This window comes from Haliotis rufescens, unplaced genomic scaffold, assembly GCF_023055435.1.
Source record: "Haliotis rufescens isolate VD_foot unplaced genomic scaffold, xgHalRufe1.0.p SCAF_2, whole genome shotgun sequence".
NCBI lineage: Eukaryota > Metazoa > Mollusca > Gastropoda > Lepetellida > Haliotidae > Haliotis > Haliotis rufescens.
This window is the reverse complement of record NW_025963890.1, coordinates 4,913,418-4,941,394: the sequence shown is the minus strand read 5'-3', so window position 1 is coordinate 4,941,394 and position 27,977 is coordinate 4,913,418. Positions and strand designations below refer to the sequence as shown.

The window sequence follows — 27,977 nt, the reverse complement described above, 5'->3', positions numbered from 1 at the left end:
CATGAAAATTTAATCGTGGCGGGCATCAACATGTTTTTAAAAACATACAGACATTTTTAAGTTTCTGTTCTCTTGATCAGGAAGAACATGCTTTATGTTCCAACATAGGTGAGGTGAAATAGGGTTCAACGTCGCTTTCAAGACTATTGCACTTATATAGCGACGTGCATGCACGTGTGTGTGGCTGCTTGTACTCGTCCGGACTGATGCCGATTTATAGTGCTAGCTCACTGAGATACCATGCCGCAGTTTAACATGAATACCCCACTCAGACACAGTATACTGACTTCGAGCTGACCAGTCCTTGTTTTAGCCCCTTAATGCCGAGCGCAAAACAGGGTAACAACAAGTATCATATTTTAACGTATTTTGGTATAACGGATAGGGGATCGAACACCGGATCTTCCGCACTCCGTGGGGACACTCGACCACTAGGCCATGGAGCCGGTCTTGTTCCAACATGGGTCTCGTTAGCATTACATCCGGGTACGCAGTGATAATGAACCGACAGCAGGTCTACACGACTCCCCCACCCATCAGGACATCAGGGTGAAGGGTTTAGAGGAATAACTCTGTGAGGAGATCGCAAGATAATGTTCTCCCCTGGGGCATAGTATATAATAATATATTATATATTTTTCACATGAACAACTGAAAAACATACCAGTCACCTATTGTATCATTCTTATAAACAAGCCATCATCCGAGTATTTATAACGGACTAACGCTGACTTGGTTGATGCGTGCGTGGATCGATGCTCATGATGGGAATCACTGGATTGTCTGGTCCAGACTCGATTATTTACAGACCCCCGTCAACAACAAAAAACAAACAACAAACCATCTACAGCGCCTGTGATATCGTGAGAAATCGCGATAATCATGGCCGTCCGAATCGATGATCGGACGATTCGTATGTGTCAATGTTTAACAATCTCATTCAAATCAGACTCTTGAAGGTAGAGAGGTATCGTATCGGAGAAAATGATCTGATTAATGAGATTGTATGTTTAATTAGTTTGTCTATAAAGTTCTAAACTATAGTCTATAGTCTAAACAATAGAAAACACAAGTCATGTTTGATATGGCGATACATTTATTCTGTTTATGACACACAACATCTATATCCAGAGCATCGGCTCCTGGTTAAACTTCACCATACCTGGTGAGTGAGTGAGTATGGCTTTACGCCGCTTTTAGCAATATTCCAGCAATATCACGGCGGGGGACACTAGAACTGGGCTTCACACAATATACCCATGTGGGAATCGAACCCGGTATTTCGGCGTGACGAGCGAAAGCTTAACCACTGCCCCCACCTGGTTAAATGAGATATACACAATAATTATATGTAAACAACTGACGAAAAACAAGTGACGCATGCAATAATCATAATTAAACTTTGCCTGCTAATTAAACCCGGTAAGTGGACAGTTCAAACATTGTCGTAGCAAGCAGTGCAACCATGATGCCAAGCAAGCAACGGTGCGCCATGATGACATGGCTTCCTCTAAGCAAGGCAGCTGAATCCTTAAGAGTCAAACATTTTGCCTGCTAATATTGTGCAGTGTCACTTGACCATTGGAATGTTACCTGTCATCAAAGTAGATCAACGGATATTTCAGCCATGAATTACTTGGATATATTCTTCTCATTCGGAAAAGCACCTTTGATAAATCGGAAGCACGACACCACGGTAACAGCAATACGAGCGTCACGTGTTACTGACAGCTGTTTTCATGATTTGATGTTGTCGGGATAGTTGGACACTTCGATCAGGTTGTCATCCGGGTCTCGGAAGTAGACGGAGCTGATTGGTCCAACAGCTCCAGTCCGTTCTACTGGTCCCTCCATGATAGTGACGTTGCAGCTCTAAAATAAAAAGTGATTGAGTTAGTTGCGATGTAAGATGAACAGTTCCCTAATACCACGACGGCAAGGGTTAATGTGGGAGGAAAACCCAAGCGGCGCATGTCTGGTGCGGACAAACCAAGGATCCTATTCGGCACACGTGAAGAATTTGAACCAATAGCCAGTGGATCCTGGCATTGTTAAGGGACGCAACTCTGCGAAGCGGCCCTTTGGACCATTGAATCATAAAACGTTAATTGACTATATATCATACCCTGAGTTCGTAATGAATTGTCATGTGGGGTCCTAAAAATATTCAGGCTCATGGAAATTCAAATTCAAACTGTTTCAAATCAGTGCCACATAGAGAAAATATGTTTTAGCTGAAAGGAAATATATTTTTCAACTTGATTTTCATGTCGTGATATTTAGTCAATGTACATGTAACCTCAGGAGGTGATCATAAATATTAAAATGAGTGAGTGAGTTGGGTTTTACGCCGCTTTTAACAGTATTCCAGTCATATCGCGGCGTGTCAGCTTAATGTGGGAGGAAAGCCCGAAGTGATGCAGGTTTCAGACGTTTACCACTTCGGGGTATGGTACTGACAAACCTAAAAACATAATCGGGGCGAACCGGGATTCGAACCCACAATCAGTCACTGGGCAAATAGTCTGTGCCATCTACATAAAAACCGATTGTGTTTTAAGATGGGCGCCTCCAGTTACAAAACAACCTCTAGGAGAAAAAAGGGTCAACAAAAGAGACCCCAATTTTTAAACACTACGTATCTATTCAAGGGTAACACTCGTAAGGTTTAATAAGCCTAAGTATACATTGCAAAGTACATCAACTGGGAATGCTGCTTCTTCTTAATTATCAATCATATTTGAGCAGACTTTTTTTCTCTCTGTTTTGTCCTTTATATTTTAGTCGTTCCGTTTACTGTTGGATTGTCATCATGATGTGTGTATGTGAGTGAGTGAGTTGGGTTTCACGCCGCTTTTAACATTATTCCAGTTATATCACGGCGTGTCAGCCGTGGAAAGCCGGAAGTGATGCAGGTCACAGACGTTTACCACTTCGGTGAACCCCTTTGCACGGGTATGGTTCTGACAAACATTGAAACATAATCGGGGCGAACCGGGATTCGAACCAACAATCATAGGTTTCTGGCGCGCCCAAGGGACGCAACTCTGCACAGCGAATCGCGGCGCCCTAGACGACTGGGCCACACGTGCCCCCCGTGTGTCTGTGTGTTCAGAATGCCATAGCGGTTCAGTACCTTGAGATGCTCTATGACCTCGCTCAGCTTCGTGTGGGTGATGAAACAGACATCAGCAGACCCTGGGGTCGGGGAACTGGCCTTGGGTTCAAACTCCTTGCCACGCTCGTGGAGATTAATCTTAGAGAGGCCGAAATTGAGCGCCTTGCGACCCTGGAACAAAACGTTTACCTATTACTGGTGACCGGGGCTATTGTTTTCATATTCAAACGATATTTCAAATTTGAGTTCTTCAATTTATATACAAAACACATGATTATTATTACACGAGCTGCGTGGACGTGTATGTGTGACTACTTGTACAAGTCCGGACTTATTCCGGTTGGTCCTGGCCCACTGAGATACCATGCCGCAGTTTAACATGATACCCCACTCAGACAAATTATGCTGACTCTGAACCGTCAGTCCTTGTTTTATTCGTAAATGCCAAGCGCCAGGCAGGGTGACAACAAGTACCACCTTTTAACGTGTGCCGTTTGGTATGACGCGGCCAAGGGATCGAAACACCGACCCTCTGCTCTCCGGACAGACGATGTATATACTACACCACAGAGACGGTGCACGAGTAAGTACACCTGAGTTGTTTTATCATTTGTTGAGTCGCGTCTTATGAGTTGACGAGTAGCATGTCATCTGTTGTTGAACAGCATGTCATCAGTTGTTGATTAGCCTGCCATCAGTTGTTGAGTAGCATGTCATCAGTTGTTGAATAGAATGTCATCAGTTGTTGAGTAGCATGTCATCAGTTGTTGAGTAGCATGTCATCAGTTGTTGAACAGCATGTCATTAGTTGTTGATTAGCCTGCCATCAGTTTTTGAGTAACATGTCATCAGTTGTTGAATAGAATGTCATCAGTTGTTGAGTAGCATGTCACCAGTTGTTGAGTAGCATGTCATCAGTTGTTGAGTAGCATGCCAACAGTTGTTGAACAGCATGTCATCAGTTGTTGATTAGCCTGCCATCAGTTGTTGAGTAGCATGTCATCAGTTGTTGAGTAGTATGTCACCAGTTGTTGAGTAGCATGTCATCAGTTGTTGAGTAGCATGTCATCAGTTGTTGAGTAGCATGCCACCAGTTGTTGAGTAGCATGTTAACAGTTGTTGAGTAGCATGTCAACAGTTGTTGAGTAGCATGTCAACAGTTGTTGAGTAGCATGTTAACAGTTGTTGAGTAGCATGTCATCAGTTGTTGAGTAGCATGTCATCAGTTGTTGATTAGCCTGCCACCAGTTGTTGAGTAGCATGTCATCAGTTGTTGATTAGCCTGCCACCAGTTGTTGAGTAGCCTGCCACCAGTTGTTGATTAGCCTGCCACCAGTTGTTGAGTAGCATGTCATCAGTTGTTGAGTAGCATGCCACCAGTTGTTGAGTAGTATGTTATCAGTTGATGAGTAGTATGTTATCAGTTGATGAGTAGAATGCCATCAGTTGTTGAGTAGCATGTCATCAGTTGTTGAGTATCATGTCATCAGTTTTTGAGTGGCATGTCACCAGTTGCTAGGTAGCATGTTATCAGTAAGCGGATCAATATGCTGCTCTTACTTTAGGTGAGGTGGTGAGGTGAAATTGGGTTTAACGTCGCGTCCAAGATTATTGCACTTATATAGCGACGTGCATGCACGTGTATGTGTGGCTGCTTGTACTAGTCCGGACTGATGCCGATTTATAGTGCTAGCTCACTGAGATACCATGCCGCAGTTTAACATGGATACCCCACTCTGACACAGTATACTGACTCCGAGCCGACCAGTCTTTGTTTTAGCCCCTTAATGCCGAGCGCCAGACAGGGTAACAACAAGTACAATCTTTTAACGTCTTTTTGTATGACGCGGCCCGGGATCGAACCCTGGACCTTCCGCTCTCCGGGCGGACGCTCTACCATAAGACCACGGAGGCGGTCGCTCTTACTTTAAATGTAGCGACCTCCATGCCCAGAACTTGCGTGTAGAAATCGACGGATGTGTTGATGTCGGCGACGGTGATGACGAAGTGGTCAAGGCGTTCAATCTTGAAACCGCTGACTGACCGCCGGCCAATCGTCGGAATGGACACATTCTGCAAAACGAATGTATAGACGAGTGAAACAAGACAGTTGGTAACTATCAACACTTTGCTTTCCATAACATCGCATAAGGGCGGACAGACGTACATCGGGTAAGGTGGGGTAAAATGGGGTTTAACGTCGCTTGTTGTTTGTTTGTTGTTCTTTACTGCAGCACTTAGCAATATTCCAGCTATATGCGTGCGTGCGTGCGTGCGTGCGTGCGAGTGTGGGTGTGGCTGCTTGTACTAATTCGGACTCTTTTACAGTGCTGGCCCACTGAGATACCAAACCGCAGCTGGATATCCAATTATATACGGACTCCTCAGCCTCTCATGCCGAGCACCTGGCAGGGTAACAACAAGTACCATTTCTAACGTCCTTAGAACCCTTCCGCTCTCCGGGCACTCTCCCTCTCAGCTAGATCACGAAGGCGATACGTAAATTAGGCTTTGAGAGTCTTTCAATGAGGGGAATCGAACCCAGCTCTTCGGCGTCATAAGCGAACTCGTTCGACTATTCATGAGGCAATACTTCGTTGCATTCCTTGATTATCGTACGATTCGACTATATGGGAACAGATGGTTAATACGTGTGAGTCCTGTTCAACAAAAAGATCATTCGTAAGTCAATGTTGAAAATTTGGATTTCAGCCAGTCGTAGCCCAAAGAAGGTTTTGTGGAACAGTCACCTTCCAGCGAAAGGTGTGTTTTAACAAATGTATTAATAACTCCGCATGCAGCACTCTATTGCGTGATTCAAAAGGAAATAAATTGGATGGTTTAATCAGTTTGTGTGTCATCGTGGTCCGATGGCGTCCATCATTGCTCACGACTTGCTTTCTCCTGGTCAGGACTCTGTTATTACATGCCTGGGCGGGATTATTGCTCATCTTTCACAAAGTGCGAACCGAGATACATGTACTTCCACTTGCCCTATTCACTTCCACCCGAGCGACTCCGAGCGACCTGACCTAGAACGCTATTTTTATTCCGTTCTACAGTACCGGGAAAGTGTGCATATCACTGAATTCCGAAAACTTAATGGTGCCACTGTGGTAGCAAAAATGGTTTTTTAAATCGCAATATTTCGTTATTTAAAATATGCCTTAAGTTTTTCGAAATGTCGATTTTATTTTCGTTATTTCAATTATTATCTCGAAATTTTGAAAATTTTCTCGATTATCTGCTCGTTATTTCGGTTATTTTCTCGAAATTTCGAGATTTTTTTCGTTACTTCGAATAATTTCTCGTTATTTCGATAACTTTCTCTAAAGTTTCGATTTTTTTTAAATACACTTGAAATGAGGAGAAATAATCGAAGCAACTAGAAAAAATTCAAAACCGCGAAAAACTAAACAAATAATTTAAATAACGAGAAATTTCGATATAAAAAATACGCTTGTGCTACCAAAGTGGCACCAATAGGCTTTCGTACTTATTACATGCCTGGGTGGGATTATTGCTGACTGCGGCGTTAAACAAGACTCACTCACTGTAAGGGTTAAGCTCAATATCAAAGCCACCGAGCTCGAGGACTCAGGCAAAATACAGCATTCTCTACCGCGTTCACCCTGTATCACAAGCTAATCATATTGATTTAAATAGATTTAGGAATGTGCACCATCAATTTGAAGCATATTCTACTTAAGATGAAAGAGAAATATCCGCATCGCCGTGGTCGTTTATATATACTATTATCCCAATGACACACTAACAGACGCATTGTATATTGCATTTACTATCAGATAAATAAGTGTGGCTAGAGATATCCTAAAACTGTTAACAGCTGCTGTTGGCTTACAACGTTGTATGTGGTATTTTATGCAAGAACATAAAAACCAAACAGCTGAACATCGTCACATATTTTGTTATAATCGCCCCTCCCCCACAAAAAAAATGAAAGAAAGAAGAAGAATAAACCATATCTTTATTAAACACAGTGCGGCTTTATTCATATAAAATCTGAAGCGACATCTTTCATTCAGTGTCAACCTTACCATGTACACCACTGTATTCGTATCACGAACTGTATTTACTTGACCTATATAGGTTGGATATATTATGTCTAGCGCCATAGTGTGTGTCGTCACGGCTGAATGATAAAGTAAACTGCATATACATCAGTGTGTTACAACAATACAACAAGCAATAACTGACATTGTACAAGTATGAAGATTATATCACACTGTATGTAGGTAACGTGCCCATTGACACTGCTGTTTCACAATCACACATCATGCGTCCTATGTGGTTGTTTAATAAGCTGCAATTCATTATAACATAAAACAACCCGAAATATTCTTTTGCATGGGTATTTCGTACGAACTGTCGGACAAACACGTAGGGGACTGAACATACCTTTAACACGTCACTTGTTGTCATTATGATGCTGAGGTATATATACTTCCACTTGCCCTATTCACTTCCACCCGAGCGCCTCCGAGCGACCTGACCTAGAACGCTATTTTTATTCCGTTCTACAGTACCGGGCAAGTGTGGATATCACTGAATTCCGCTTCATTACGAAAACTTAATGGTGCCACTTTGGAAGCATACATTGATGTTATTTTCGAATGTTTTCGCTAGTTTAAGTATTTGTTAACTTTGTCGAAATATCGAGTTTTTTCTCTCGTTATTTCAATTATTTTCTCGAAATTTGGAATTTTTTCTCCATTATTTTCTCGTTTTTTCAATTATTTTCTCGAAATTTCGAGTTTTTTAAATGAAATTGAAATAACGAGAAATAATCGAAGCAACGAAAAAAAATTAAGATTTTGAAAAACTAAACAAATAATTGAAATAAGAGAAATTTCGATTTAATAAATACATTAATGCTACCAAACTTGCATCATTTGGCTTTCGTATACTTCATGTGTCAATACATATCTGGGGCCGAGTAAGTCTCCACTACTCCTTTCTAGTCGTAACAGCCGAATACAATGAAGATATGCCTACGAAAACTAACGTGTGTTCAATAACATAGGGGCGGTCGGGTAGCCTAGTGGTTAAAGCGTTCGCTCGTCACGCCGAAGACCCGGGTTCGATTCCCGACATGGTGTCCCCCGCCGTGATATAGCTGGAAAATAGCTAAAAGAAAGCGGCGTAAAACCATACTCACTCACTCAATAACATAGAAATGTGTATATGTAATCTAGTTACTGCATACTTGCCGTGACCATGCAGCAGTTTAACATGAATACCCCACTCAGACAGAGTATACTGACTCCAGGACAACCAGTTCTTGGTTTTCCCCAAAATGCCGAGCGCCAGACAGGGTAACAACAAGTACCATCTTTTAACGCCTTTTGGTATGACGCGGCCGGGGATAGAACCCCGGACCTTCCGCTCTCCGGGCAGACGCTCTACCACCAAACCACAGAGGCGGTCTCGGACACAGAGTTTAACCACATGTTTGAGTGAGTGAGTGAGTATGGTTTTATGCCGCTTTTAGTAATATTCCAGCAATATCACGGCGGGGGACACCAGAAATGGGCTTCACAAATTGTACCCATGTGGGAATCGAACCCGGGTCTTCGGCGTGACGAGCGAACGCTTTAACCACTAGGCTACCCGACCGCCCCACCACATGTTTGACTGTAGTTTTAGTGATAAAAAGGCATGTCATTCAAGTCGGACGGAATTGTAGAGGTTCACTCTCATTGTGTCACTGGGTTTAACTGAGTTTGGTCTTGGTGTTTTAGTGTGACAAAGAAAACTTATTTTTGCTTTGTACTGTAGCGGCATATCGGAAGTCTAGAGTGTGCAAGCGGCTTTGCATCCTACTCCCATTGTTTGTCTTCAAACAGAGGCGGCTTTCCATGAAAATTTGTACAGGATGAAAAAACGAAAATTTTTATGCGCACTGAAAAGTTTGCAGGTAACCTAATAGGGCAATGTACCTGGTATTAAGACTCTGTAAACACAATAACAACGCCAGGGAAAGTGTCAGCGGTTTTGCTCAAGGACCGCTACTCAGAGCTATAAAACGAGCCAAACATTTATTGATTATAAAACCGTGTCGAAACTGAACTGATATCCTCCGGTGAAGGTGATGCTTTAATGACATGGGGACAGTTGGATACATTCGCGATATAATCCGGTGTATTAATAATAATAGTCAAAACAAGAAAAAGCATTGTTTGTGTAGGCTACTGTAACATCAGGTAATAGTTATGACGCTTTGTTGCCACTTGGCTACTGTACTAGCTGTGTCCTCATCCCTCTCGGTCGGAAGAGCTCAAAGGGCACTATTGTTGACCGCCACGCCTACTTGGCGATAAAGAGAGAGTAAGGAAAGTTATTCAAAGCCGCACTCCAGCTCCAGCTATATGACCGCGGTCTGTAAATAATCGAGTCTGGACCTGGCAATCCAGTGACTGACATCATGTGCATTGATTACGCAATTGGGATACGATGACATGCATCAAACAAGTCAGCGAGCCTGACAACTCGATCCCGTTAGTGGCCTCTTACGACAAGCATAGTCGCCTTTTACGACAAAGATGGGTTGCTGAAGACCTATTCTACCCCGGATCTTCACGGGTCTCAAAGTTATGAGGTTTTAGATGTGTATCACTTCAGCGAAACCAACAAGCACGGTTGCTGAAGGTTCACAAATTTTCGCCGGACCTTTTTATAGTATTTTATTAAGATAATTTTACAACTATTTTTCAGTCAAAAATTCTCATTTCAGAGACTAGATGTTGGTCCATAGAATAGGATGTACCGCATCGGTATTTGCACTCCAGTAAAACACATACCATACGCAAAATATGGCGCATATATGGTATTTTTTCCAAAGGTGAGCCCTAACTAAAGACTATCCTATCTACGAGTACAATGACACGCTATCAACCAAGTCACCAAGCCTGACCACCCGATCCCTTTAGTCTAATAATATACCAATCTCATTCAAATCTGATCATATTCAAATCTGATTTTAATGATATTGATAACATACACGTGTCTAAGACTTGTACCAAATCCTAAAAAACAATAGTCGATGTAAAGTATGCGTCAATATCATTTTAACATATGGCACTAGTAGCGCAAACTGAATGAAACGTCGTAAAATTCAACACTGATCATTTCAATGACCATGAGTGAGTGAGTATGGTTTTACGCCGCTTTTAGCAATATTCCAACAATATCACGGCGGGGGACACCAGAAATGGGCTTCACACATTGTACCCATGTCGGGAATGGAACCCGGGTCTTCGGCGTGACGAGCGAACGCTTAAACCACTAGGCTACCCGACCGCCCTCAATGACCATGAACGGCCAGTGCGAAGTGCAGTGGATGTCAATCTTTCATGAGTGAGGAACAAAGCTGAATTAACTGACGTGTCATCCGATATTCATAGATTGGTACATTAAGCTACGGAAGCCTTTTAGGGCCATTTGTTTATTTATTTTTTTATTGAAATTTCAAGATGCTAAGTTGAAGTTTCAAGATGCTATGTTGAAGTTCCAAGATGCTATGTTGAAGTTTCAAGATACATAAGTTGAAATTTCAAGATCATTATCTTGAAATTTCAACTCAGTATGTATCTTGAAATTTCAACTTCTGTATCTTGAAATTTCAACTTAGTTTCTTGAAATTTCAACTTAGTATCTTGATAAACAATTGGCCCTTAAAGGCTTCCTTATTAAGCCTACGTTACATAAATTCACATGAGGAGGTAGCTAGTGTATTATCTGCCGCCACAAAGTGGGGCGGGAGGTATAGGAACGGATACGTTCGTCCGTCTGTCCGTCCTACCGTAGGTCCGCTTTCTCAAAAACTATTTAAGTTTGTTGGTTGGTTTGTTGTTTAACGCCGCACGTGGTTGGTTGGTTGGTTTGTTGTTTAACGCCGCACTCAGCAATATTCCAGCTATATGACAGCGGTCTGTCAATAATCGAGTCTGGACCAGACAATCTAGTGATTGACATCATGAGCATCGATCCACACAATTGGGATCGATGACATGCATCAAACAAGTCAGCGAGTCTGACCACCCGATCCCGTTAGTCGGCACTTACGACAAGCATAGTCGCCTTTTTACGGCAAGCATGGGTTGCTGAGGTACCGTTGCTGAAGACCTATTCTACCCCGGACCTTCACGGGTCTATTTTAGTTGGAGAAATGAGATTTGACACACTGATATTACTGGTCATGATCTTAGATGTGTTAGAAAATTGGTGCCGTATCATTTTACAGAGTTATGGCCCTTGCTCCGTGCTTTTCAACTAAGTGCATTGTGAGCAATGAGGACGTTATGACTATGACGTTACGTAGTCGTCACTATGACGTTACATAGTCGTTACTATGACGTTATCAGTGAGATACTTGTCAAGACTGAATTCGAATTTTTTTCCAGAGTTACTTCCCTTCTGCATCTTTTTTTAGATTTTGAGCATGCACAGTTATGGGCCTTGATCCATGTTATTTTACAAATACATAGTGTCTGCAAAAAGGACAATTGTTCACAGAGACTACTGAAGTTAGCTTATCTAAAAGATATTTATCAAGACGGAATTCGAGAATTGGTGCCATAAATTATTTTTTGAGAGAAAGGGCCTTGTGTGTGTATAATTTTCACATTTAATCATTTTTTTATGATGAAAGTGACTCTAGTGCCTATCACTTCTCAACGCTTTGTAAAATTATAGAACTCTATTTTGTAGCCTATATTCACTACTATATGAACAAACACAATCCTAGTGTGCCCTACGGTGGGGGATATTGATAACGCTGTTTTCTTGTTTTCTTATGAAACCAAAAGTGTTATTAAAGATCTTACAAAAATGTAATAAGATTCAATCCATCTACAGGACATCGTTTACATGGTTTAAGCCCTGAATATAGAACGAATGGGTAATTGAAGAGAAAATACATGCATGTTGTCTTAAACAAGTGTATATACATGTCACATTTGGTCTACAGTAAAGTACGGTTATAACGAACACAAGGGAACTACTAATTATAGTTCGTTATAACCATAGTTCGTTATAAGCATATATACAGCGTAACTACAGCAAATAGTCGGGACCAAAAAAGTAAGTTCGTTATATCTGTCAGTTCGTTATAAGCGTGTTCGTTATAACCGTAGTTAACTGTACTATAGTTCTTAAAATTCTCGATATGCTGTCGGTATATTATAAAATTTTAACCCTGAAATGCATGTCATTTGTTTGATAGTTTACCGCAACAACGAGAAAGAGAATTGCTAGTTTATCACGAGCGGAATGCTTGTTATCTCGTTTCGGCCTGAATAGGCTGCGCTCATTTACCAAATTCAGTATACAAGGGAGGTAATCGAATAGTAGTCAAAGTATGGTGTATGAACTAAAACAGGAAATGAACTGAAACCATTATCGTCCATATTGTTTTCAACATGCCTGTGTTGATTAAACAGTTAGGGACTATTATTTTATTGTAAATATGATCAGACGAACAAAGAGTTTGCCGCCGAGTTGACTCGCATCAAAGTTTTCTTGTAATAATAGCGCCCATGCTGAGAGTGAGTGAGGTTTAAGCCACACTGATTTGTTTGTTTGTTGTTTAACGCCGCACTCACCAATATTCCAGCTATGTGACGGCGGTCTGTAAATAATAGAGTCTGGCCCAGACAATCCAGTGATTGATATCATGAACATCGATCCACGCAATTGGGATACGATGACATGCATCAAACAAGTCAGCGAGCCTGACAACCCGATCCCGTTAGTCGCCTCTTACGACAAGCATGGTCGCCTTTTACGGCAAGCATGGTTTGCTGAAGACCTATTCTACCCCGGATCTTCACGGGTCTCGCTACATTGAACAGTATTACAGTTACATCACCACGTGTTTGCTTTATGAAGGGGAAATGCCTGAAGTGATGCGCGCGCATGTCTTAGACGTTTACCACTTTGGTGCTGATAAGGCCTTGAAACATAATAAGGACGACCCTAGGGTTTGAACCAACGAATATAGGTTTCTGACACGGCAAAGGGACGCAACTCTGCATAACGAATTGCTGTGCCTTAAACAACTGGACTACCCGTGCCCCCAGCACACTGTCTTAAATAGACATTGTCTTTGTGTGGTTAGAATAGCCGTTTACTGTTAGACTGATCTACACCATACAGTTTGAGTCGGCATACAATCATGGCCACTTAATACGATATATATTTTGGGTCCATGAAAAAATCAAACTATCTTTTGAATGATTTGAATCAAATTTTCTTGCACTGCCATTTCTGCAAATCTTTCCGAGCCTGCGGCTTATTTTACGGAGACCCTAAGCATGTAAATATCATTTATGCATATATAATGAAATTTGAGTATGTTCGCGATGTAAGATATTGATTTTCACAGGTGTGAAATCTTAAAATTGTCGTGGCCCAGTTGACATAAAAGTAGGTCAAGGCCACACGGGACAGGTGCGTGGCAGAACAAGTCACGTATCAATGTTTGAACAGCTGAAGGTGTCCGCTGTCTCACACTGTAGGGTTTAACGCGGGCCTACAGTGCCATTCTCTCGACCATACAGAATACTCGCGCATATTTGTTTACATAGTCAGTATACCACAAAGTGTATACGGTCCCTGAATGCGCACGTATAATATCAGAGATACAGGTGTATTCGGGCCCTGCACAGATCGCATTCCCGAGCTAATCCGACGGACAGTGATTTGAGCTGAGTGAGCATTTCCAATCCTCGGTTGCGAAGTGTTTAACAGGTTTCGAGTATTAATTTGCTGATTAATGGTTTGAAATATATCTATATTTCCCAAACGCCTGAGTGCTCTTGATATATAGTTCAACAATGTATTATGTGTTTAGATTGAAGAATTCACCTTATAAATACAGTTTTCTTTGGTTTTGTTCCTTACATTATAGGCAATTTAGAACGAACAGGATAACACATAGCCACGATAAACAACCATCACTTTCTATATATTCCTATACTATCCTGCATTGTATGAAAATGGCGTAATCTTAACCATGCAAATGCAACAATAAAACATATGTGTGGAGCTGAAATAATAAATCCGAAATCATGTATCATCAATGTTATATTCCTGTAATAATAAATTAATGAAAACTGGCATATTGAATATCAGAGCTTAACCTTACCCCCTTTAAATACGCTCACTTGCTATACAGAAGCGATGTTAGAAAACCGTCTTACAGCCATACACATTGCATATGTACTTCGTATGACTGGTGTGTATCCATGTAAACTGGATGTATATTTTATGATATATCTGTCCCTAAGCTTTTTTTTTGCTTTTTAAAAATATATTTTGTTTGTTATTTAATGCCGCACTCACTAATTTTCCTGCAACATAACGGCGGTCTGTAAATGATCGAGTCTTGACTAGACAAACCAGTGATTTACATCATGAGCATCGATCCACGCAATTATAGGATACGATGACATGCATCAACCAAGTCAGCGAGCCTGACAACCCGATCTCATTAATCGCCTCTTACGACAAGCACAGTCACCTTTTACGGCAAGCATGGGTTGCTGAAGACCTATTCTACCCCGGATCTTCACGGGTCCCTTTGCATATGCAACGCCCAGTGGAATACCATCAGACTATGTTCAACTTCTCATGTAAATTAACTGCATGGGTTAAATAAATAGAAACAAAATAAAGCCACGTTTCATCAATTGTCGGGTTAAGAGTTGTGGATAGTAACAGAAATAGCATACTTTACCTTAGAAAATAGGGCGTTAATTTATAACCATTCTAAATCAAACGTCCAACTTCAAAGACCATGTACATGTTCACCGACACATGAAACAGTGTACCCAGTACGACAAGTATACGTCACACAGCACTCAACAAGTAACCCGGAAGTTCAAAGTGTGTAATGGTGAGATTCGTACTGTCAGTACAATCACTTAACGCAATTGTGATACCTGGCCAATCGTCGATGTACTAAAACGTCTCAAACTTACTAAATGCCCCGATTTACCTGTAATTGTTTCCTGAACTGCTGGCTGACTAGTCTCTGCCACATGGTTCGGAGGGAGATGCCTGTTTGCCGACTCCGATGAACCCACGTTGTCGCTATTCGCTCCTTGTCCAAGGCGCTGTGAGCTCGGCGGTGGAATTCCTTTAATTGCTATATTTAGAACAAGTGCCAGGCACGGGGAAACCCCTCTCCTGGGTTGATCGCGTGTGGTGTTTTTCAGACAGTATAAGACAATAAAAACAGTTATTCTGTTCATGATGATAAACAATCACGTTCACTGTCACCCTCATCAACATTAGCAATAACAATAAGTGGTGTTGGTATAATTCTGTTGTTATCAAAATTGTTGATATTAAGTGTTAAACCCGCTTGTCAAGAAGTGAGGTGAAATTAGGTTTAACGTCGCGTCCAAGATCATTGCACTTATATAGCGACGTGTGTGTGTGTGTGTGTGTGTGTGTGTGTGTGTGCTTGTACTAGTCCGGGCTGATGCCGATTTATAGTGCTAGCCCACTGGGATACCATGACGCATACTCCAGAAACCTCTGCCGTCTCATACTACTCAAAACAAGTTAAGGACAACCCTATCTTTCTGTATATTAGTAGTATACTTATGATAGGGAAAATAATGTTAAGTTATATCACACTATTTAATCGCCATCGCCTATTATATTACCTGGTTTAAGGATTTTATTTAAAAGTGGTCGGAATTTTACAAAAATAACATTGTAAAGCATTCATTTAAAAGTAATATTTTGTACAGAGGTTGAATTCATGAAGAAGGTTAACATGGTTGTACCGAGGTTTATAAGAAGGCAATGCACATTTCGAGCTGTCTTGTACATGGGCACTCTTTACTTGTATGAAATCGTATGTTATTAACATGAAATGTGTATCAACTTGTAACCTCACGCATGTGTAAGTGCGATGAGGGCGGAGGAAATAGCCACTCCGTTTGACTTTGATTTGTTGATTAAATACGTTTAACTAAAATGAAGGTAAAAATACAAGTGAAAGGAAATGACATGTTACAAGATATGAGCTTGCTTTTCCATTAATGAAATGTATCAACAAACTCAATGGAATAAGACTAAAAAATGTTTTTAAAAAAACATTCAAAATAATGATTTTGAAAATGATATTCCTTCTATTTTCTTAAAACAAATACTAAACGTACGTCTTATTTCGTATTTTATTTCAAGGAAATACATTTATGGTGTCCGCCGCCGTGATATTGCTGGAATGTTGCTAAAAGCGGTGTAAAACAATACTCACCTATTCACTCACTCCAGGAAATAGCTGACACATAACATGAAATACCTCTCAACACATTGTGTATGTTTTCAACGTTACTTAGTTGTGAAGTTTCTAAGCAGGATTACACACAAAATGCACAAACAAACAAATAAATTTTTCATAAAGTTGAATTATATAAAACAAATATTAAAAGTGTAGTCAGTAGTACCTTAGAATCGCAATAAACACTGAAACAGTCAAAGTCAAAGTCAAAGTCAAAGATGTTTATTGTATCAAAGGCCATCGGCCCATATACAAGTTCAGATAAATACAGTGGGTGAGAATTTACAGATTGGGAGATTAACTATGGACGGAATATATCACTTGAAAGAATACAAAGAATTTGTCCATTCTGTAACTCTGCAATAGAAGACGAAATACATTTTACCTTTGAATGTCTTTATTATGCAGAATTACGTACTAAATATATACCAGAATGTTTCTTATCTAAGACGAGTAGAATAGCTTTTGTTTCTATTTTGTCATCGAATGATGCCGATGTAATGTTTAAACTGTCTTTATTTGTAAAACATGGGATGGAACTACGAAATAACATGTTGAGTGGAAATTCATAATTTTAATTACCTCACCCTAGAAAGTCCTCATGATTATCACCGATTGTTAAATGAATGTTATATTTATATAATTTTTGTTGTATCTCCCACTGAAACAGTCGGTAGCTTCTCGTGAACATTCAAAGATGTTGTTTGAGTTATATCGGACACACCCTCTGTAAGTGAAATAGAGATCAACAGTCACCGCTCTATTCATAGCAACATTTACATGCAGAGTGCGGAGGCCCGCCCTACTGTGTGATAATGCTCCACCGAGCAGCCTGCGGATGCAACGTGACCTACTGTTTGATGGCGCTGAATCGAGCAGCCTGTGGAATTTAGGTGACCTACGGCATGGACGACATGCCCTGCCTGCTGGTCGCTCAGCGGCGAATGGGTACCCGGTAGGGTGAGATGGTAATGTGACTGTTAACCTTCTAGCACCTCTCAGGAAGCCTGGGTTGTATACTCCCTAGGAAGCTGAGAAAGAAATTCGAGTGCACACTGATCCATTGACCTGGGTCATAATAATGTAGCGCTTTGAGCATGACTCTCTTTGGAAATATAGTGCAATATCAATGGCATTTTTACTAATAATCGTCGTCGTTGTTATTATTATTATTATTATTATTATTATTATTATTATTATTATTATAAGTTTATTCATGAATGAAGGCCCCATGGCCCAGATTTCATTTACAGGAATAATATATACTATGCCCATGCACAAATTTTCTTACGACAAACGTTCATCATTTTTGACATTTCTATTTACATAGGTAAATGTCTTTTTAAATATATGGACAGGTTTTTAATAACACAATCATTTCTGGTAGATAGAATACTGATAAATTTTGGGACAGATGGTTGTACATGGTAATATTTTGGACTTAAATGTCCTCTTCTACTTTTAAAAAAAGACAAATTAACAAAAAATGGTCGTCATGATCATTATCATAATTTCTCATGCCAGCGACCATCAACGTGCGACACGCTTTTAACCCCTTTTAATGATCTTGATGGGAATATGTAGTTGTAGCATTCCCCGACACATATAGAGACCATGTGTTCGCTAACTGCTGAAATCAATGCAGAGTATCAGTATTCACCGGCACCAGGCAGATTCTGCTGGGCGGATTAACAGAAAGGAGGTAGCGATAATCCAAGATGGATTATGTAAGTGGTATCTTATTAAGAAGAAAAATTGTCTTAAAGTTCACTTTCATATCTATTATCTAAGTATTATAAATTACCCAAGAGAGGTTAAAGAACAGCTGATTTTTCATAAGACCATTGTATCTATCAAGGCTGCACCCTTCCAATTGTGGGTGTTCTTGAACTTGTTTTGAGTTACACACATACACACACACACACACCCACACACACACACACGCACGCACGCACGCACGCGCGCGCACACACACTCTCTCTCTCTCTCTCTCACACACACACACACACACATCTCATGTTTTCCCATGTAGCTGGGACAATACTTTTTAATTTACTGTGTGTACAATTAAAATGGTGTTGTCTATTGCGCATGCGCGCAGGTAGGTTAATAGTCAATTGTAACAGCTGTCCTTGCTATGGTTACACAGTTATAGCAAGCTGAATACGTGCATGAAATATGTTGAATAATTTATAGACGTTAGTGTAACTGTTGTACATAAATTCATCACATATGTCAATATGACCGTAAAATAACGTTGCTATATATTAACAAATATTACAATGATAATGGGGTTACGGTAGCGGAGTGCTCAAGGGATTAGTCACCGCGTACAATACACGATCATTAAGGATATAATAAATTGCGATATATAAACAAACGCGTAACAAAACAAACCATAGCGATAGACATGTGTAACTTATGAAATTAATGAATGAAAGAGAGTTAATGCCTATGAATGTAATGAACAGGTAAGCGGATTCACTCATTACAAGAATCAACATTAACTTTTCGTGCTATTTTGAAGTTTGCCTTCTATTTTTTAATGTATACATTCAGTGTTCAATTTATCCCCTCTGTTATTTGAAGCTTTCAAATTATTAGAAAATATAATGCAAAGTTGATATTTTCTTTTATAATCTCGGGCCACACCACTGTGTTGCAGTTAGCGGTAAAGATAACTGAAAATGTACGAGGTAAATATTGCCGGTTAGGCTGGTCAATTGTCGAGTTCGCTGTGGTGGGTGGGGGATCGTTGTATTGTGTTTGAACATTGCTAAGTGGTTTTATTTAACTCGTTCGGTAACACACTGTGTACTTAAGATATCCGTTGATTTGTTGAAGAACAGCGCGGCCAGATTATGTTTCTATGCACACCTAACCTTCAAGCTATACTGCGATATGTCACACCTGTCACGGCTTGTTAAGGGTGACCATGGTAACGGTGTTGTTATACCAACGCAATGCAGTTGGGCTATTTTGCTTAATATTGGAGATTTAATGGGTTTTTAAAAATAATTTTTTATGAGTAATATTATGGATATTTACTTAGGCTTTCTTTTTAAGTAACACACTTTTCTTTGTTATTATCTTTGTTATGATCTGTATCTGATTAGATGAAGTTGAAATAAAACGTTGATGTTAGCTTATTTTTTTTCAAGTGACTTCGTAAACTATACGGTTTGCTTTTCTTAGCAGTAAAATATTAGATCTACCATTTATATTTTTATCATTTAGCAATAACAAGTTTGAATAAGCTGTTATTTAAGCTTTTTTGTCCAAAGTAATTAATTATGTTGTATTCTGTATAATGAATACCAGAAGAGATGGATTTGAATGTACGGTATTCTTGATTGACTTCGTTGAATAATCCGGCTAGTGATATTAATAATCCTCGAATATTCGCGCGCCTATCAAAAGCGGATGTGACGTAGTGACCCGTTGGTCATGTGATCTACATCCGGGTCACTTGTTGGTAAGGACAGTCGAGTTGTGAATACTTGTTTTGCTTTGTCAATATCAGGGGTTAACCCTGAGACTTTTACCTTTATTTCGGTGAGTATGAATTATGAACATTCATGAACAATAATATGCCGAAGTGATTACTTTAGCACCAATATACAACCAATTGTTCTGTTTGATTATGCACCATGTATTGGCAAATTGCGTGTAATTTTGAACAAGGAAACGTGTTTTCAGCCATTTTTATGACGAAAATAGGTGACCGCTTCGAATTTAAAACAATGCTTATGGCGTAATTGGGGCACTCAAAAGTACCATGTTATCGTGTGTCATTAGTTATTTCACATTCCGATTTTGAATTGATCGTATAAAAAGCTTGTTTTCAAGTATGATGGGATGTTTACGAAACTGTACAGTCGATCGAATCCAGACCAACCCACGCGTGTAGGCAGTTATATTTAGTAGAGCAGTCAATGAATCGGGAATGACTCTTTTACACAAAGTATACCTGTGACGATCTTTGAAATCAAGGCTTTCGATTGTTAGTAATATGTGAAACCATAATCTCATCCGGTTAATAGGCGTGGTGTTTGAGAGACATATAGGGCCTAAAGCAATTCTACCACGTTGGGAGTGCGTTTTATCAACAATGTCATGTGTTGCACAGCCTACCCAGACACCCCTTTCACTCTCCACCATAACTTAATGTTTGGTTGATTTAAGCTTTTGAAAATTCCTTTGGAAATGCATAGTGTCTGTGACTATGACAATCAAAGTGTATGCAACTCATCCTATTTCAGACTTGTCATTAGTTATATAACACAGTATATTGGAATTTGATACATTTTGGTTAGGCTAATGAATTTAGGTATATTTGTGTCAGAGTGACTGCAGGGACTGGCGGTTATTTCGACTGTTTTTCATTGTATGAAAGAAGTGAATCATGGAAAAACTATGTGTCATTCCCTTAGACCGTCATACTCAGACTCTTCATTATGTATATGCTAATTAGTAATATCAAGTAGGAATTGTCTCTCAACCAGTGTTTCATTAGGGCTTTGCCACGATCAAATGATTATTTGTCATAAATTATGTATTCTCATTACAAAGATCATGGATATAATAGATTTTCAGCAACTCATGCTTGCTGCTAAAAGTGACTATGCTTGTCATAAGAGGCGACTAACAGGCTGGGTGGTCAGGCTGGCTGACTTAGTTGATGCATGTCATCGCATCCCAAGTGCGTCTATCGATGCTCATCACTGGATTATCTGGTGCAGACTTGAGTATTTCCAAACCGCTGTCATATAGCTGAAATATTGCTCTAAACAACAAACAAATCTCATTGCAAAATTATGTTCCCTGCCAAAAAAACATAATATAGAAACTGATTTAGTGTAGACATGTAGTACAGCATATTAATATGTGTTCTTAGTAGAAAACATAACAGTTATTTTCCCTGCAAATAAAGATGAAAGTGTATACCTACATCGTATTAATTTTGTGTTCTTGTTTCCTTTATCATTGTTGTGATGGTGGGGTAGCCTAATGGTTAAAGTGTTTGCTTGTTACGCCTAAGACCCGGTTTTGATTCCCCACATGGGTACAGTGTGTGGATCCCATTTCTTGTGCCCCCTGTCGTGATATTGCTGGAATATTGCTAAAAGCAGTGTAAAATACAACTCATTCACTTACTTTATCATTGTCAAAAGTAGTTCTTGGCATTTTAGACTTGTTTGATATATTCTGTTTGAACACTGCATTGAGAGGCAAGATGGATTAAAATATCGTGTGCTAGCAGAACCTGATCTGGAAGCATTTCTTTGGTATGCTTAGATAACAAACATCCCTATATTATATTAGTAAAGTGACTAGTTTGGTCTAGTGTAGACTCAATTGTTATATGGCACAGACTCAAAGAGGGCGGTCGGGTAGCCTTGTGGTTAAAGCGTTCGCTAGTCACGCCGAAGACCCGGGTTTGATTCCTGACATGGGTAAAATGTGTGAAACCCATTTCTGGTGTCCCCACCGTGATATTGCTGGAATATTGCTAAAAGCGGCGTAAAACAATACTCATTCACTCACTCACAGACTCAAAGTAAAATTATATGCAGCAGAAAAAACACAAAAGTGACTGAGGCAATGGTTATGTTGTATGTACACAAATCATGGGCAATATTCCTTCAAAATCGGGCATCCTTTCCTATAATATAAGTTCAATTAAGTTTAAAGATGAAAGGAAGATTATGTCCCTGAAAACAAAAAAACCAAAATTTGCAATAAGCATATCTTTGATTCAAGTAATAGTGACTAAATTTTTGTATTGTATATGAATAAAAATGAACGGATGCAAATTTTATGCCTGTGCCTGTTGGCACAGTGTGACTTTGAGCATCATATGATGAGAAAAAGTATTTGTTTGAATCATAAAAAAACATGATGTTACCCATTTTCGAGCTTTCACGTTCAATTTTACTGGTGACAGTTCTATTCTGATAAGAAATACATTCTTAAGATCTAAACCCCACGTCTGAATTTCTTTATTCAATCACAAATTTGTACATTAAACTATGAAATCTCCATCTATGACTAGTGTAAGGCTTCAAGACCTCTGATGTCTCCATTATTAAATCCTTAAAGCTGGGAATCAAGAATTTCAATGGTCACCTCCATTTTCATGCCTAGCACATCCTAAAACTATTAATGAGAGTCCCCAAGACTAAGAAATACACAAACCCAAGTAATTTCCAGCCTTATAATCCCTCACAAAACGTTAGACATAGGTTCCAAGTCAATGAGGGGCGGTCGGGTAGCCTAGTGGTTAAAGCGTTCGCACGCCCCGCCCGGTTTCGATTCCCAACATGGGTACAATGTGTGAAGCCCATTTCTGGTGTCCCCTGTCGTGATATTGCTGGAATATTGTTAAAAGCGGTGTAAAACCATACTCACTCACTCACTCGGAGTCAATGATAAGCAGGATAAGATCTATGCTTGTACACAGGTGATTATATTCATTGTTGATGATTATGATATATTATCAACTAATCATGCTGATGTAATCATAATCACACAATATCTGTTTTAGTCCATCATTAAAACTGGTATTGTTAAAATACAACTGTCGTGAAGGTCCGAGGTAGAATATGTCTTCAGCAACCCGTGCTTGTTGTAAAAGGCGCCTATGCTTGTCGTAAGAGGCGACTCACGGGATCGGGTGGTCAGGCTCGCTGACTTGGTTGATTCATGTCATCATATCCCAATTGCGAGGATCGATGTTCATGATGTCAATCACTGGATTATCTGGTCCAGACTCGATTATTTACAGACTGCTGTCATGTAGCTGGAATATTGCTGAGTGCGGTGTAAAACAACAACAACAAAATACAACTGTGACCAACAGTGACCAATGTAGTGCAAGGAATTATGGTTATATTTGTATTGATAGTACCAGTTGGTGGTTGTTTTGTTGATACTGTATTTTGAGACAAATTGTACGTTTAAGTAAATGATGTGTCATCGTACCCTGGTGGTGTTGATCGTTGCTCAAAATATCAGTCACTGGGTTGTCTGGTCCAAACTCAAGATTATTTACAGGCTGTCGCCATAAAGCTGGAATATTGCTGAGTGCGATGTTTATCAATACACACACGCTCAAACAGACAGCTGAAGTGATGTGTGCCTGCTATGATCATATGATTTTAATTCACATATATCTGTTCTAGGATTCTGTAGGTGGGCGTCGTCGTCCCCTCCCCCAGTAGCTGACAGCCATGTCTGACACAAAGGAAGACAAGGGGGATGATGAGAAGGTGTATGGGGGATGCGAGGGGCCCGATGCCATGTATGTCAAGTTAATCTCATCGGATGGGCATGAATTCATCGTCAAGAGGGATCACGCCCTCACATCCGGAACGATCAAGGCTATGTTAAGCGGACCTGGTAAGTTACACATGATTTGACCATGGGTCAGTTTTGTTATACTGTTTCTTAATATGCTAATTGTAAGGATATTCTTTGTATTAATTAAGCAGAATTCATATTGTAAATACATGGTTAAGCAATGCTATTAAGGGGATTTGAAACCCCAAATCTTCTTTGCTCCTCTTCACACCCTGGCATTTCATCGTTGGAAAAATAATGGGGGTCCTGAGAGCCTAAGGTTTACTGCTGAACTGTTTAAAATTAGGGACCCCTTTAATAATTATTTTATAACCTTTGTGTTATGACAATGACCTAATTTTTTTTACCCCAATATGATACTTCTCTGTGTTAAGCATGTTGAGATCGGAGGACACCTCCATTGATTGTCTTATCAGGTGAACTTTCTAATCCCTCTAAATTCTTGGGACGAGTGAGTGCAGCATTTGAACCTGCATATCAGATTTCTGTATCTCAAAAACAATTAAGACAAGTATCAGGATTAGAAATTATTGCCACACCTTTATATTGTTGTGGATATTTCATACATCCTGTCGTTTCTGAGTCCTGTGGTATCTACACCAAAAGGGAGTACCACTAAAGGAATATTTATGTTCTCTGTGGGATTTCACTTGTTAAAATCAAAATATCTGAATCAATGTATTACAAAAATTAAGCTGAATTGTTTAAGATCTTCTATTGAGGTGTCCTCAGATCTCCATGGAGATAGGTATCATATCAGTGTCAATATGTTATTTTAATGTAGTTGCTTATCTGTTAGATTTAAGTTCAAACATAACATATGCCATGTACAAATAGTTTCCACAGTCACATGGGAAGAGATTACGGCACTCGGCAATAATATCTATGGACTATGGAGCCTTTAATTTTATTGTCCAAAATAATATTTCAGAACTTTTGTTCAGATTGATTGTGTCAGCCATGGTTTTACAATGTTCAACGTCACTGCATCTGCTGAAATTTATGGATGTTGTAGATATTTAGTGTCTGACTTGAAAATTTGAAACACAAAACGAGGATAGACACGGCCACTGGAGGGACATGTTGCTTTCTCCCCAAAATCTAGTTTTGCATAAGCCACGAGGTGAACTGAGCTACAGACTCTTTGGATATGACTAAAGATATCTACCCCTGCATTGTCAACATTGTTAGTGTAATGGGAAATTCTTCCACACCAAGATACTCAGTAGGACGCAAATGTGAGGACACATGACATGGTGGTTTTTCCCTGGCTTCATTATTAAAAGCACTTTACTTGTAAATCATGTTTTGTTTCTTGTTTATTAGATTTATATCACTCTTCTGTTTTATAACTCTGCTAATAATGATTTCATTTTCTTTCAGGTCAGTTTTCAGAAAATGAGACGAATGAGATTAATTTTAGAGAAATACCGTAAGTATTGACTTTCCTTGTGTCTACTATCACTTCTCGGCATTAAGCATGTTGAGGTCGTAGGATACCTCCATTGAATGTCTTATCAGGTGAACTTTCTAATCCCTATAAATTCTTGGGATGAGTGAGCACTTGAACCTGCATATCAGATTTCAGTATCTCAAAACAATTAACAATACATCCTGTCGTTTCTGAGTCCTGTGGTATCTACACGAAAAAGGGAGTAATAATGAGATTAATTGTAGAGAAATACCGTAAGTATTGACTTTCCCTGTGTCTGCAATCACTACGTACAGCTCACTGGCTGTAATGACATCGCAAAATGGTCATGTTTAATATGAATGACAAGCATGAACAATTAAAGAAATGAAAAATCTTAGAATAAAAGAAACTGAAACGAATAAACCAGATTTGTGGCTCAAATATATAGTAATATTATAAAGAATTCAAGCAGTGTATAACCAAGCACATTGATTGCTGCTTACACTATCAGCCACTCCATACAACCATACACTGGGTGACCCTGTCCCTGATTTCTCCAGGCTTACCCATTCAAAGGTTGAGCTGTGTTACCTCCCTTGCTTCACAGTTTTGTCCAGCAATTTTGACATGATGCTGTAGAAGGGACAATCGGGAATATTGACATTAGTATATGAATCATAGCTCTAAATATGATATAGTATTGTAGTTGTGTTGCTGGTTATGTTCACATGGAAGCGAAACTGACGTTCATAAGCATATATAAGGGGGGAAAACCCCTGCAGTGTTCCCGCTTGCTTTTGAAACTGCCAGTCCTGGTGGACTGTCATCATTAAAAATTACAAGTCCCCCCCTAATTTTTGTCAGTTCAAACTTTCAACAAATAAAAAAAAGTATGAAAATTACCTGGTATTAGTTCTTTCAACATCATGTTAAATGCAATGACATCATCTCCGACGTGGCATAGTTAGACCTACACATCATTCACGCAAGTTCAGTCACAGTTTTCTCTTCTTCTTTTTTAATATTTCACCACAAATATATTGTTAACCTTGAAGCAAAGCGAAATGTTATTTCCTTATAAACATGGGGAAACCCAGATGGTAAGAGACAAGCTGACTTCGTTCGAAATATGAATATGAATATCGCCGATGTTTTGTTTAACCACAAAGCTTTCTAAGGTATTTTATTTGCCGGTCCACAGGGACTGGCAGTCACATGAATTACTAGTCCAAGTCTAATTGTACCGGTGAAAGACTGGTAATTACCGGTAAACAGGAACACTGCCCCTGGGAATTCCCTTGCAGGAATGCACAAAAAAGTGTTGCTTCTGATCGTTTAGACTCTTTAATCTTGAACTCAGGTTTAAGCATACATTGAGAAACGTCAAGTTAATTCAAACTTGGTCTGACAAAACTCAATTGATGTTACAATAAACTGAAGATGAGGTGTTGATTGACTTGTTTCTTTGCTTTCAGGTCACATGTCCTACAGAAAGTGTGTATGTACTTCACCTACAAAGTCCGGTACACCAACAGCTCGACAGAGATCCCCGAGTTCCCCATTGCACCGGAAATAGCACTTGAGCTACTCATGGCTGCCAATTTCCTCGACTGTTGAACTTTTGTTTTCCATAGAAATTTGCCAATTTTTTTTTCAATAATCATTACATATTAATTATTATTCTCATTGTGCTAGAGGAAACTATTTGGTGTTTAACTGGAAAGTGTTTTAGTTTTTCATACGTGTATCTTGGCTTTCAACTGCTCCCAGTTCGAGCGTTATGCAAAGTGCTTCGTCTTCTCGGAAGAAGGCAAGCAGTGGGGCATTTTTGCTATGAAGATGGATTATATATATTGATAATATTAATATTGAACGTTTCCCAATGCATGGAGAGGAAGAGAAGAGGAAAGGCTTTTTCGAGGAAGCTGAATGTGTGAAAGATGAGAAAGTGAAGCAGTGGTAATTACACTCCTAGCCGGATACTTGCACAAGTACCTCACAGAAACCTTTCAAATTGCAAGTAATAACATGCTTTGATGTCACCTAGAATAACGTAATACATGTTACATACTGTACCATCTAGGATATATCATAGTCCCTCGAATACATGTATATCCAATCCTGCATATGGAGAACACTTGTTTTTAAAAAAAATGTGTACTTTCGTTCTGCTTTAGCATCCCCCAGGGTATGGCAAAGCTCACTGCAGAAAGGAAATAGGTTTTATACATAAGGACACCTTTGTGGCGCTCTGTCGATGTGAAGTAATCAAGCGTTATCCGTAGAGTATGAACCTAAAAGCATGAACTTCGCTTGTTGTACCGGAAAAAAATATTTTTTGTTTTAGTCGTTCCTTGCGACACTACCTAGCACAGATTCTACTACCATGCTTGATCTATAGGTCACTTAATGGGTATGAAACAGTGACTTGTTTTTGTACATTTATTCTATTGAAGTTTTGTTATTTGATCCAAATTGACCCAAAATCCTTATCAGAGTCTTGTCGAGAATCTGTATTTGGTGTAAAGGGTATTCATTATCCCAGCTCTTCAACTAATGTTGGTACATTTACAAACTATAGAGTGTCTTAATAAATATGTCCTGACAGTGTTGTCGTAACATATGGATCTCCTTTGTTTATTTGACATCCAAATTCCATGTTGGTGCAGTTCCTTAGGGTACTGGTCGCTGCAGGGGCTTAGACCGGACAAAGTCTGTGTTGGTGCCTTGGTTGGAGCGATTCCCTGATCTATCCTAGGTCTACC

General features: G+C 39.6%; 2 protein-coding genes across 2 annotated transcripts; one reads left to right on the top strand and one right to left on the bottom strand.

The window, feature by feature from the left end:
• Positions 1-1,078: 1,078 nt before the first annotated feature.
• On the bottom strand, positions 1,079-15,263 carry LOC124112774 (glyoxalase domain-containing protein 5-like). The gene is made up of 4 exons (XM_048399528.1): positions 15,138-15,263; positions 5,045-5,191; positions 3,137-3,289; positions 1,079-1,872 (listed from the first exon to the last, which is right to left on the bottom strand). Exons 1-4 carry the CDS (start codon positions 15,180-15,182, stop codon positions 1,738-1,740), a joined length of 480 nt encoding a protein of 159 aa, XP_048255485.1. The 5' UTR covers positions 15,183-15,263; the 3' UTR covers positions 1,079-1,737.
• Positions 15,264-19,856: 4,593 nt separating this feature from the next.
• On the top strand, positions 19,857-27,833 carry LOC124112773 (elongin-C). Its single transcript, XM_046472912.2, has 4 exons — positions 19,857-19,991; positions 23,621-23,837; positions 25,182-25,230; positions 26,688-27,833. Exons 2-4 carry the CDS (start codon positions 23,669-23,671, stop codon positions 26,827-26,829), a joined length of 360 nt encoding a protein of 119 aa, XP_046328868.1. The 5' UTR covers positions 19,857-19,991; positions 23,621-23,668; the 3' UTR covers positions 26,830-27,833.
• Positions 27,834-27,977: the final 144 nt, after the last annotated feature.